We start from the raw sequence: 13,834 nt of genomic DNA, 5'->3' as shown, positions 1-13,834 counted from the left end.
AGGAACACTACCCAACTCATTCTATGAAGCCACAGTTACACTGCATATTCTCCCTTAGAGATGGAATGGTTTCTTTCTAATCAGAAACTTGTCACAATTTCCTTTCATAGAGGACTTCATAAGAGTTTTTTTTTCTACTTTTATCATGTTTAATTTTCCAAATAGATTTTAAAAACTGGTCGAGTGTATACTATTTTTACCTTCAGAAAATATCATGTATATTTAAGAGACATTTAACTATTATAAATTTTTTGATAACTTAAAAAAAGTCAATACTGAACCATATATTTTCAATGTAATTTTATTAGTCAGAAAAACAAAGAAGTCTAACATCAGAGATGATTATGGTTCCTTGGCAGAGCATTTGCCTGGCACTGAGGAAAAATGTATTACCTAAAACTTAGGCACCGTAAGTTTTCTATCAAAGATGTGAACACTGTTAACAGACATTACTCAGCCATTAATAATCATTTAGAAGCTTAGCACAGAGGTAGCACCTCTGTAGACTTGTTAAGACATAATTTTATTCCGAAGAATAGTAGAATGTGGATCTATTTTCAGATGAATGCCTGACTCTGATCACCTCCACTATCAAACAGACAGTTCTGCTTTCCTTGAAGGCCATTGGGTAGCTCTCTGTGTTGTGTGTGTTTCTTCTCCTCCTACCTTCTGACATTTGCTTGCTTCACTGTTTATTAACACTTCTACCAGGACAGGTGAGACATAAGAGAAGGTGAAACTCAAACCAGTCAGTTTTACTCCTTATTAGCAACTCTGCTGACATTGAATGAAAGTGAGAAGAAGGGCAGAAAACACAGCTGGGATCACAAATGGAAAGCAAGTCTAAAGAGAACTTCTGGGAGCTCGGGAGATGGCCTCTGTAAAGCTCAAAGACTGGAGTGAGGATCCCCAGAACTGACATAAAAAGCTGAGCCTGAGGACAGAATGACACTGGGGCAGAGATGAGGAGCTGCCCAGAGTTGAAGGCCAGTGAGTTCCAAATTCAAGAAGAGACTCCTCAAAAGATAGGTTACACAATGCCTGACCTCTAACACACACACACACACACACACACAGTCTCTCTCTCTCTCTCTCTCTCTCTCTCTCTCATATTAGAAAATGATATTAACGATTTGCACATTTCTCCAGGAAAACACAATCTGTCTGTATTTCTGTCACATGTGCACATGGAGCAATTCAAAAAGAAACAAGAGGAGTTCATACCCCTGGTCTTATGAACAGGGCATTCTGGGTCTTTCTGAATATACCCTCCAGTCGCTTGAAGTCAGTCATCAGTTGCTTACATGAACCAATAGATACTTTTCTCTTTGTGTTTATGATGTGGGTATTGTAATTTGTTTCCAATCAATACAGCCTCAGGTGTTGGAAAAGGATTACAAAGATTTGAGGGCTTGAAGCAAGAAGACAAAAACAAACAAACAAACAAATAACTCAGGAAGCATCTTAAATCTGGAGAACTGACTCAGGAGGAGAGAGTCACGATAGGAGCCATATGTAAAAACACTGGCTTGACACCACATCACCCTATACTCTACACAAAACCACATGACCACAAATCACCAATCGGCTTTTGTGGGGCTCAGGGCTCAGCCATGGCTGTGAGCTGAAAGCTAGCTGGCAGGGATAGCCTGGTTGGACGGGAGAACCACCACCTGCCCCAGTTCCACTGAACCCAGCTCCTGCAACCCAACTTCAAAGGCAGGTCCGTCTGCCACTGCAGGCTTTTGCCATGACTGAGAGAACTTCAGCCCACGGGGTTCAGTATGGTGCAGACTCCCAAAGCCCCACAGTCACAGTGACCGACCGGTGCCTTTAATCCAGACGCATTAGCAGTGCGTTGGCTCCGCTAGCTCCTCACATCAAAGGTCTGCTTTAATTTTAGTTCCATTTGTCTCTGGGTTATGTAACCTCACAGGAGGTCACACAAGTCTCCCAAAAAAGAAATTTAAGCTGTCTTCAAAATAAAAAAAGAACTGTGCATAACAAAAACAAACATAAAACAGAAACTTGCATTCTTCTCTCTGACCAGAAAGCATCACCCTCCGTGCTAATCTAAAACATTACAATCTTAGGGGACAGAGAAATTAGAACTGAGACTGAAGCACAACACACTGCCCAGAGGGTGTGTGACTGTCATGCCGTCAACACGCCATGCCACCGAGCAGAAAGCCCAATCAGCATCTTACCCTCCTCCAGCTCAAGACAAAGGTTGTACACGGCCACTGGTCTCTTCGTCCTCTGCCCTTGTCTCTTGGACTGTCGTGGTGGAGCGTTTGGGGGTGATGCTGACAGGCATGTGGGCTCAGCCAATGCGGTATCAGGCGAGGTCCGAAAAATCTGTCATTGAGTAAGAAACATGACAATGGGTGTCCGTGAGTAAGACCTGTGCACTGCTGGAGTAAAGCAGAACCCAGCCACATTAGACTTGGGGTTCATTAGTGATGGGTCAGAGCCAAATCCCAACCCTCTGAATTTGACATCAGAAAAGATTAACATAAAAATTCAAAATAAAGCATCTCATTAAAATTAAAACACTATCAACTCATTGTGTTTCAAGTAAGATTTTTCCGAAAGAAAACAAGTACAATGGTTTTTCTCATGAGGAAGACAAAACCACAACCTTTCATTCCCAAAAGAAGGTAGCCAGGATGCAGTATTAAAGCACTAAGTACCCTTTAAGTTCACAAAGTTCTTATGCTAAAACAGTGAACTTGATCTTTTCTTCCAACTACACAAACAGAAACATCCATTTGCAAACATTTTTTACACATTAAAAAATAGCCTGTGCTATGCAATTACCTGTCTCGATTCTTATTTACATTCTTCATAATTTCCTTATTTAATGCTTTATAGAGTTCATCAATTTATTTAATGCCTTCCACCCCTCTTAATAATTTTCCCTTACATTTCTGAAACCCAGAACATTACCACCTTGATTTATCTACAATGTCATTCATATATCAGATATAATAACATTAATCAAAATGTGCTGCTTCTTTGCTTGGCAATTTGTTTTCCTTTGGACAAAGTAATATGTGTGCCATAAAGAGGGGCAGACCGCACTGCAGTGAGTTCTCACAGGCCTTCCCTGGCCGCCCGGACCTAAGGTTGAAGGCTCCCTTCTAGCACAAGTGCCTTGCAGCCTTCAATGAAGCCCTGAAATAAAACACTGGAGCCATGGGCCTGACAGACGCTGCAACCGCAGGCGACCGACACGCTCCTCAGGTGGAGACAAGAAGCCAGCTCCCAGCTTTAAAAGAATATAAGTGTAAACTCAAGTAAAAAGCACTAAAGTTACTGCATACTCATCTGATAGAATCAAGCTCGTGACTTATGTGCTGAGTGACAGTGTGCCTTACACTTGTGTCCACGGTGGAAAACCTGACAGTGAAAGGGGTTTAGCTGAACAGCCTAGGAATTTCACCTAAAAATTACTATACACCAATAAAAATAAGCTAATGTAACAGTTTGTTTGCTTTATGGTGTCACACTGCCCCCTCATGTATAAACAGAATAAGAAATTGTTAAATTGCTGTGGATAAGCATTTGCTAATGAAAATCCTGTCTGCTATTGTATCTGCTAACAGGGACTTTCCAGAAAATCAGGAGTGCACAGGAAAACTGTCGATGTGCCTTGAAAAACTCTCTGCTGCCAGAGGCTGGCCCAGCTGCACTGTGGCCATTGTTACTGTTCAAGTGGCGAGTGGGGAGCGGAACAGTTGGGTGGAGAGACGATGAGAAGCCAGTCCCACTCAGAGAGAACTGCCCTATGACCACACTTTATAGCAGCCCCACACTTATCTACACTTGAATTCTACCAACAAGGCAGATGCCTCTGGGATGTTACCAGAAGAGAAAACCAAGCAACATACAACATCCTGGGCCAGGACATCCAAAGCACCCATAAACCATGGAGAAGTTAGGCTCTGAGGACTGGCACGAGGAGGGTGATAACTTTCCAAGCAGGCCTTCCTGTAAACCCACACAGACAGCAAGGTGCAGGTGGCAGCCATCCTTGTGCCACATCCTCTACTGCATTTGAAGATGGGATGTCTGGATAAGGCTATTGGGAAGGAGATAAAGGTTCAGGGCCTGCCTGAACCTCAGAGCCAAAACAACTGTGACTCCACCATTTCCTGAAGACTGAACTGAGTTCCTCTCAGAACTTTAGCTCTGAACCAGGAACCGGGGCCAAACCTTGGCTGGTCTTCAGAATACAACAGGCACGACTGGGCTTATACCAGAATATGCAGCTTCAAGTTGTGTTGTTTTGTTTTGCTTTGATTTACATTTTAAAGCTCCCAGGGCATTCTTTTGTGTAGCTAAAGAAATATTGACTTGGGAAGTCAACACGAAAGACTGACGGCAAAAATCAGAGCACCAAAAAATATTTCAGAAAAAAAAAAAAATGGCACTAGACAGGCATCTCAACTCCTTAGACCACGCCCCCATCCCTTTTATGTATAAGATGGCTCAAAGATTCCAGCTACCAACCACTGTCTTAATAAGTTCTTTGAGGGACTGGCATCCAGAAAGCTGAACCACCCTCCACATTAGTACAGTTACCAAGCTGAGGTATTCATTAGACACAGCACTGTCTTGGCTCTAGGACCTCAGCAGCTATGGAAGCTGTGGGCTTGATGCTTGGAACTGATGTTAGTGAACTGGGAGACTTGCCAAAATCCATCTTTCAGTACAGCACTAGGTTCACAGGCCTCAGAACAAATGGTACCAACCTTCATTTGTGACATGATGCATAAATAACAAACTCAAATTCAGAGGACACGGTTCTGTTTAAGCACTGTCTTCACAAGGCAGGGCCCATCTCCTACCATCGCAGATATTCTCAGAGCTAGTGCTCTGAGCAGTTAGTCTGCTGTTCTAGAGAAAGGCACACATATGGCGCTAAAAGGACGGGTATAGACAAACTGCTTCCATGACTCTCCCAAAACTTAGACTCAAACAGTTGTTTGTTGTAGGAGCAGTTTTGGTACTAAGGTCCTATTCCCCAATTAGTTCTTGATCTGTCAGTAAAGAAAGCCATGGGTCAATTGCTGGGCAAAAGGTACAGTCAGGACTTCCAGGTCCCTGGAGGAAAAGGGAGACTCAAGGGAGGAGACAGGGTTTGATAGGTTTCTAATGGAGAAAAGTTGACCAGCCATGTGAGATCACGAAACAGAGTTGGCCACACAGGCTGCTCCCACAGGTGGGTGGTCAGGGGAGTTTAGCAGCTAAAGTTAGGGCAGGTAGGAGGTATGGAGCTAAGAGTATTGATAAGGGCACGCTTTTCCAGGCCACAGATCGTATCGCCCAGCAACTGTGCCAAGAAGTCAAGTTGAAAAGGAACTTGCCTTCCTTTATCCATGGATTAAAGGGAAGCTGGGTAGGAGCTGGTAGCACCGCCCGTTCCCAGAACTAAGGCAGGGTAGCAGAAAGCTACTCGCAACAGTTTGTTATGTCTTCATTTCTCTAACTTAACACTAAAGTTTCAAATGTAAATCACTTCCCGATGTTTAGGCAAGGCAGGCCTGGGGGGCATAAGCCCATGGGTGATGCTCGGCTTCTGTCAGACACGTCCACCTCGGCTCTCAGTGTGCTAGCATCAAGTCAGACACAGCCACCTCAGTGTACTAGAATCAGTGCAAAGACTTTTCCGTCAACACGCATACAGACCTAATTGTTATGATTCTCTCTGCAACGTGTAGGAATGATGTTAAATTATATCCTTTTTGAGTCTCAAGGAGGAAATAAGCAAAGCTCTTTGCTTTAAATCGCCGAGCTGTTTTCTGATTCTAGAATGCACTGCTCATCTTGTTTTGCTGTACATTTCCAAAACATCTTTCTCGAAGCGCTGCACACTTTCCCTGTCCCAGGTCTCTTTCTGGGTGCTTGGCTCCCTGGTTTCATTAACTTGCCTCCACTATTTTCTATTCCTTAATTTAGCACTCTACCTTATGTCTTTTTTTTTTTTTTAAGGATACATCAAATTTACTCAAAACTTCCTCTTTATGGGTAAAACACTTCTTCACACTCCACAGCATAAGAAAAATCCAGACCAAAAAAATCTTAACAATAAAACAAAGCCTATCAGGTCTCGCTTCCTCAGGTCTTTGCACAAGTGCTAGCACAAACAGAGGTCTGTCACTGTCACTGCTGTTTGCAGTCACAGGCTCCTCAGATGTACTAAGGCTGGTGCTTCTGCCATAGGACTCAGTCAGAAGCCGACACGGCTCTGCCAAGTCTTCATGCCAAGCCACCAGGAGCCACATGTGGATAGACTCCATCACTTGTGCCAGAGGTGAAGGACTGTCTGAAAATTTTGCATCAGCACCCAACTCAAATCGCATCTGAAAGAGGATAAAATCCTTCATCTTCACAAACATGTTTCTGCAGGAGTCCGGTGTTTTCCAGTATGGAAGGACTGTTGGTTATTCCTGTATGTTTCTGGCAGCTCCAGCAGCAGGTTTAATTATTTAGCACATGCAATATGTCTGACATTATACCAACCTTGGACCAGATTTCCTGAGTCCAGAATACAAGTCACAGCTACTGAATTCCACCGTGCGCTACTAAGTCCCACCCATCTGATGTCCTCCACAGTGGTGTGCTAGCTACAAATGGTGTCTCCCCATAAGCCGAGATTTCCAGCACACAGTAGCAAGTAAATTCATTCTCCCTCCCAAAATACACCATTGTGGGGCTGTGGGACTAAGGTGACTCTAAGGGAATCCAAGCACACACTGATGGCTTGCTCTTGGTTTATCCTTCCTGTGCACCACAAGTAAAACTGAAAACTAGTTTCCAGCTCTCTGACCAGCTAGCCCAACCCCAGGACTACTTATGGGTCTATTCTAAGACAATCAAGTAGACTTGATAATGGAGGCTGACAAACAAACACCAGTCAGGTTCGGCTTTGAGGATTTTAAGGCTTCCCATTGGTCACAGGAATCTCACTTGGAAGCTCTGCTCCCAGAAAATGAATCCGGAAGTAGCTGGCGTCGCCTCACAGAATTTTCAAGGTCAACAAAATCTTTCGGAACACAGGTAAGCTGGGTAACTAGTTTTCTAGTAGCAAACAGAAAGGCATGAGTTAAATCTCCAAAATGTAATGTGTGGATTTTAATTACAAAGGAAAAAAACCTTACCACAATCACCTGAAATCTCTTCCAAGTGCACATTGCAAGGTCTCTTCCAAGTAGTCTGCCTCTTTAAGAGACCATCCCAGCTCTCATTTGTCCGTGTGAGCACTGACTGGACTCCTTAAAGCAGAACCACACAAGAGCCACTGGCCCTGTGCAATGGCACTTTGAGAGGTCACGCTGGTGTGGCAGTTGATATTCCTTTATAGCTAACCACTATTTCTAAAATGTATGGCAACCGTGTTTCCTTCTTTACCAAAACACTCTTTTCTTTCAAATTACAATTCATATGCTACAAAATTGGTAATGTTTGCAATATTGAAAGTGTCAAATGTTTACAATATTTAAAATCAACTTGACAAGCTCTGAAGTCACCAGAGAGATAAAGCCTCTGGATATAATGGTGAAGCTTACCTCCATTAGGCTAGCCTTGCTCCTGCCTGTATGAAATTATCTCAGCTATACTAGGTTAACTCGAGTGGGAGATCCACTGCTGTAGGTGGCATCATTCCACCGTCTGGGAGAAAGCTGGCTGAACACAGGCATTTAACATTCTTTGTCTGCTGACCATGGGGGCAGCAGCCTCGGTCTCCTGCCATCCCCCCTCCCCCCAGCCCTCTCCACCACGATGGGCTGTAACTTTAGCTAAAATAAAGCTTCTCTCACTTAAGTTGGTCTTGTCAGGGTATTTTATTACAACAATAGGAAAAGCAACTAAATATCCACAAGCCCCACCTAGACAGTTCCTTTAAAGCTTTGCTGACTAGTCTCTGGGGTCTTGTCTGGTTTTAGAGAGGAAAACAACCAATACATTCTATGTGGCTACATAATGGAACTCAGCTTCTGGGATTCTCAATAGTCTGTCCTTGGCTACACGTATCAGGCATAGCCTTTGCTACATGCATCTGCATTAGCATGTAAAACTAAAACTAAACTTCAGAGAAAGATTTAACTTAAAATATATAGACCATGTATTACTATTGAAACTTAAGAACAGTCATAAATGCCTATTTAAGATAACCTAACAGCCTGCCTTTCCAATTCTTTCTACCAAACTCTGTCTATAGGGGAAATCACATATCCCAGAGCCAAATACCAGCCTCTTCTCCAGTGTGAGCTGTATTAATTATATCAATACATCTTAAAGTGATACATCTTGAAAGGTAACAGAAAATCCATCTTTCCCTACTTCCTGTACCTTTAAAGGAGAAAAGACTTAGGACCTGAACCCCTCATCAGTTGGGAACGCTCTGTCCCTCCTGCAATTGCAGTCCTTATGCTTCAAGAGCAAAGGGGAAGCTTTTGCTCCAGGGAGCTCACCCTGGCCAGGCCTAAGACCGGCTTTGCTTTGACACAAACGTTCCCAAACATATTTGATGGGTGTATTCATGCACTGCTGAACACATTCCTTTAATTAGAAAGAGTAAAAACAGTCGAGTGAAATAACCATAGAGCCACACGCAGAGTACAGCAAAAGTCCTTCATCCAAATTAGTGTTGACATTGTCATAATAAAGAGCTTAGTGTCCGTGTTGGTATGAAAGGCTAGGAACCGAGCAGACAGAGTTCTGTAGAGTGCTTGGCGTTCGCATTGGTATGAAAGGTTAAGAACCTATCAGACAGCGTCACATAAACTTACTCTATCGCAGTGTAAGAGTTCCAGAATCGACACTGTCGCCATTGGGAGTTTATCTCCAGAGACCGGCACATTAAGATCTTCTCATAATTAAATCCTATCTAATAAACTTGGGACAACTAATCCTGGGACCCGAGTGAAACATTTGCTAAGAAACAGGATCCTTGAATAGTCTCGGGTTGTTTCCTAATAAATTACTGCTAATTGCTAAGAGAAAGGAGACACATTGACAGCAAATAGTCTAAGCATTCACCGTCTGTGACAATTTTACAATATGACAATTTCTTTGATAATCTTCATTAGTAGGGGACATGAATGCTCTTCTCTCCACATCTCCACAGGCCCAGAACACCTTCAAACAGAAGTGCATGCTAAAATGAGCTATAAGATATTTAATGCTATACTTTGAAAGCCTCTAGGCTCTCTGTTTCTGCCTTGTTGGCCAGAATATTTTCTTGGAGTTCTAAGGTAGCCACATTTGGAAAGTAGCCTGCCTATTCTACAAGCAGAAACCATGCATTGGCAGGAACCAAGGCTCTGAGAGAACCCAGTCCAGGCACCAGATGTGGATATAGCAGCTTCCAGATGGCTGCCCCCAACAGCCCTTCAAGAGGCTAAAAACGTCCTACCTCAGGCTCAGGTATTATGGAGCAAGGCAAATCAATTCTGCCTTCCCTTATTTATCTACTCATGAAAACAAGACTAATTAGTTGAAAATTGAATTTTGGGTGGTCTGTTCTCCTATAATAAGTAATTGGATACTACAAATGACACAGAAATGGTCAGGCAGTTTTAGGGTAGCAGAAACGATCTAAAAGTACAAAGTGTATCCAGGTGTGGTGGCACACACCTCTGATCCCAGCACTTGGGAGGCAGAGGCAGATGGATCTCTGTGAAGGCCAGTCTGGTCTACAAAGGGAGTCTATGACAGCCAGGGTTACACAGAGAAACCCTGTCTCAAGAATCCATAAATAAATAAATAAATAAAGCATAATTTGCTCTTTAAGCAGCAATGTCCTCACCAAAGGCCAATATTGGGTCTGGTCAGAGGCCTGGGACGTCAGAAAGGAAGTTCTCTTTCTCATTCTTCTATCCCCCTACATAAGCAGGTCTGCCTAGAGTCTAGACACAAGGACACAGCCAAAGCTGAGAGGCAGCAGCAGGACACAATCTGGTTGGGACAAGTGGACTGACAGTTCATCCCCTGCACCACACCCCAGTTTCTGTCCTCCCTCCTGTAAAAGTCCCTAGACTACCAGTTCGGTGGTGTGCCACTCCCAGTGACCGGCATGCTCTATGGGAGCTCTGCCTTCTTTCTCTCAGGTTCCCACCTAGGGAACTGTAAGAAAACTCCTCCCTAAACGGCCCCTCCTAATTTCTATGAATACCACCCTTTAAGTTCACAAGCCACTGATTAAGTGGAAGCCTTATGTGACTGTGACATCAGTGCCAGTGATGAGCTCAGGGACACTTCAGTCTTCCAGACCACCACTGTGACAGTCAATCCAGACTGTCAAAGTGACAAGCTCTACCCAACAAACCCTGGAGTGTTTCTGTAAAGGAATTTGCAGATTGGGTTAACTCACGTGGGAAGAGGCACACTAAACACGGGGTTCTGAGATGAACCAAAAGAGAAACTGAGGCAATACATACCAGCATTCATGGCTCTGCTCCCTGACCACGGCCGCAGTGTAAGCAGCTTTCAGGCCCCTGGGCCCTGCCTTCCCTACCATGCTGGACTGTGTCAGCTAAAGGAAACCCGCCTTCTTTTAGTTGCTTTTGTTAGGTGCAAGAAAAGTAGCAATACAATGTCTTAGCCAAGTGATCAATGCAGTTTCCCTGGTTACTCCTACTATTCAATGAACTGTGATATGAGACACTTAGAAGAGAACCATATACAAAGTTTGAATCCAATCATAAAAACTGAAGACAATCAAGAGACATGACAAGTCTTATGAACAACCCAGTCATGGACTGAGTCCTGGACCAAAGTCTTCTTATGCAAGACATCATGAGCATCCATCACCTACCAAAGCAGAGCCTCTCAAGCATGTGCGTGCACACCAACTACCCAAAGGCTTACTCAAAGGTGGATTCATATTCAGCAGGTGTGGAGTGAGGCTGGATGCAGTCTTCATTTCCAGGAAATGCCCAGTCACTGTGTTGATTCTAGATTACACAGACACATAGATATACTGCTAACAATTCTGCTCTGACAGCACTGCTCTGACAATGCTGTCAGAGTTCCTGAATTTGTCCTTGTTTTTACTTTTTACTTAATTCTATTTTTTTTAATGACTGCTGTGAGACTGCCTATGGAGATGTCCAATCACCCTGACTACAACCATCTGTGTGTGACCCTGCACGGGTGATGGGAACCGACCAGATACCAGGTGATCTTACTGTTATCATCTGGTGGCCTCTTCCCGTAGTCATAAAAATTAGTGAAGATCGTAAAGAATTATACAGATAACATCTCTTGAATGACAATATTCCAAACTAAACATTAAATTCTTAAACCTTTTAAAATATGTGTGAGTTGGCTAGAAAGAAAACGCTAATGTGCTTTTGATGGAAACCAGCTCTTTTCCCAAGCAATAACAACAATGTGGTGAGGACACCACTACCTTCTGCGTTGCAGTCTCTTGAGTTGGGCATCACAGCCAGCTGGGCTCTCTCTGCTTCCACAGCCAACGTGCCACACCATCTCTAGAAAACAGCACTGCGCAACTGTAAAGACCAGACTGGACATGCCCGGGAACAAATGACAAAAGCAATCACCACAGTAAGAAGTGTGGCCAAGGGCTTTCTAGTGGGGTGGAAACAAGCAACCAGCAATGGAAGAGCCTGCAGAAATGAACAAGATGTCTTCAAAAGCAGCCTCATAAAGACAGCAGAAGGGTTCATGTGGACAAGGAAACCAGGAAGGAGCTTGGGCATGTCACACCTCGATGGCTGCAAGTGACTGCAGGGGAGCACGGTCAGAAGAGAAAGATGCTGATCTAAGCAAGCTTACTAACGAGATCTGGGCCAGGGGTTGACTCCCTTCCATCTCCTTCTGTGAGATGACAACCAGAAGCAACAGCCTCCAAAAAGTGGGGCAGAGATTACAGAGATTACAGGAACTGAAAAAGCAATCCAGCAGGTCTCCACAGCCATCCTCAGGCCCTAATCTACAACCTCACGGGATGGGGATGGGCCTGCATTAAGCTCCAGAGAGCAAAGACCGAGCTAAAGGGCTGGGGATACAGGAAGACACGTGCCAGCCAAATCTGAGGAGAAGGAAACCTCCCTACTGGTTCATTCAGAAGCTGCAAGCTTTGCTCCCCAAGCATTTCACAAGAAAGAGTGGCTAGTGTTCCAAAATGGCCTAGACACTTAACTCATGAGCGAGAAAATGTGTGACTGTCACCAAGCTACCTGATCTGGCAAGCAGCTCTTCTCGTGGCCTTGCAATCTCACAAAGGTGACAGGACTCTTTCTTCAGCATATGGGATAACGGTTCCTCACCCACTCCTCTCGCCTGGTCTCAAGCTACCAGTGTGTGCCTGCCCCGGGGGTAGCTCTACCTCCTCCCAATTTCATTCACATGAACTCCAGGCAAATCATCCTCATTTCCCTCCTTCACACTCATTCTGTACATCTGCCATAGACACAGGAGGAGGTTTCTGACCAAAAGCCCAAAGGCTAACCTTCCAGAAGTTTTACCAACTCCTGTTTATAACAAAATATGTAAACCAAGAAAATCTATCAGGTACCATCCAGCACGGCTTGAGTGGTTCTAGAAAACACCAGAACATTTCAACCCACCAGTGAAATACTCAGGCTGAGGATGCACAGAGAGGAACATGGAGGGAGAAATGTCTGTCTCTACCAGGGTCCTGTGCCAGGAAAGAAAGGGGCAGGAACCAGACAGGAGCCAGTGGTAGAGTAGAGCTCCTGCCATGCATGCCCAGACCCCACATCCACGTGGAAAGCACTGCCCAGTGCCCAGCAACGTGGAACTGCTTTTCCTATGCAGAGAGCCACATGGGATGTGGTTTCTCAGATCCACTTCTGTATTTCCACTTCCTGAGGTTTTATACTACAAAAGTGACAGGTAACAGAGAATGTTCTGTGTTTCCTTGGAAGAGAACTTCCTGGGAAGTCAACCAGGAATCTCCAAAGCAGTGTCACTGAAACATGAGGTCCCTTCTGCTTACTGTAGGAAAAAGACTCCCTCCCCTCTTCTCCCGCCCCATCCCCTCTACCCCTTCCACAGGAGCATACTCTCCCTCCCTCTTCCAAAGAGAACGGCCTCCCTTGTAGCCTAGCAGTCTCCGAGTATTTGTGTGTGTGTGTGTGTGTGTGTGTGTGTGTGTAGCACAAAAAGTGTCTTAAGAAGAATGGAGAAGCTGCCCATCTTTGGCCACAGGAAGAAGTTGTAGGATGAAGGGGAAGGGCTGGAGAATCTGTTCATCTTTGCCACAATGAGATGCATGTGTTTCCATCCTTCATCCAACACTGTACACACAGAAGCAGATGATGGCTACTAACAAAGCAGCCACCTCCACACTAACCTCGAGATGAAAAAGCTTCACAGTAAACGTGCTAAGAAGGTCACACACACTCTCTCTTACTAACACTTCAAGTGTTGTCACCTAAGGACAAAACAGCCACATAAGAACTTCCTTAGTCAGAAAAGAAGGACTGACAGACATAAGAAGCTCAGGGGAACCAACTAAGTCTTAAGTCTGTTCATTTGAGACCTGGTCTCTCCAGGATTTCTATTCCCACCCAGAAGATTTGAGTTGACAGATAACCGGCATATGTAAAAACAAAAAATATTTGTTATCCTGTAATAAATTTCAGTCCCTGGTGGTTAGTAAGATACTAGAAAATTACAAATGGACCACCACTTCTCCATCTCAACAGCACTACTGATTTTGATACCAGAATATTAGACAATTCATTCACTTAAACCTTGCTTCTCCCTAATACTCTTTTCCCCATAAGGCAACCACTGTTAATAACGTAAATTGAAGAAAAAAAATTCTAAG

General features: G+C 44.1%; 1 protein-coding gene across 4 annotated transcripts in view; it reads right to left on the bottom strand.

Annotated features, from left to right (window-relative positions):
• Positions 1–13,834, bottom strand: part of Arhgap10 (Rho GTPase activating protein 10) — a 262,769-nt gene that overhangs the window by 55,213 nt on the left and 193,722 nt on the right. For all 4 annotated transcript variants that reach the window (XM_085843806.1, XM_085843807.1, XM_021169585.3 and 1 more), the window contains one exon: positions 2,208–2,358. In XM_085843806.1, the coding sequence (XP_085699932.1) occupies positions 2,208–2,358 (151 nt within the window). The remainder of the gene's footprint in view (positions 1–2,207; positions 2,359–13,834) is intronic.

The sequence above is a fragment of the Mus caroli genome, unplaced genomic scaffold, assembly GCF_978045245.1.
Source record: "Mus caroli unplaced genomic scaffold, Mus_caroli_1 scaffold_10, whole genome shotgun sequence".
NCBI lineage: Eukaryota > Metazoa > Chordata > Mammalia > Rodentia > Muridae > Mus > Mus caroli.
This window is presented reverse-complemented; position numbering and strand designations above follow the sequence as displayed.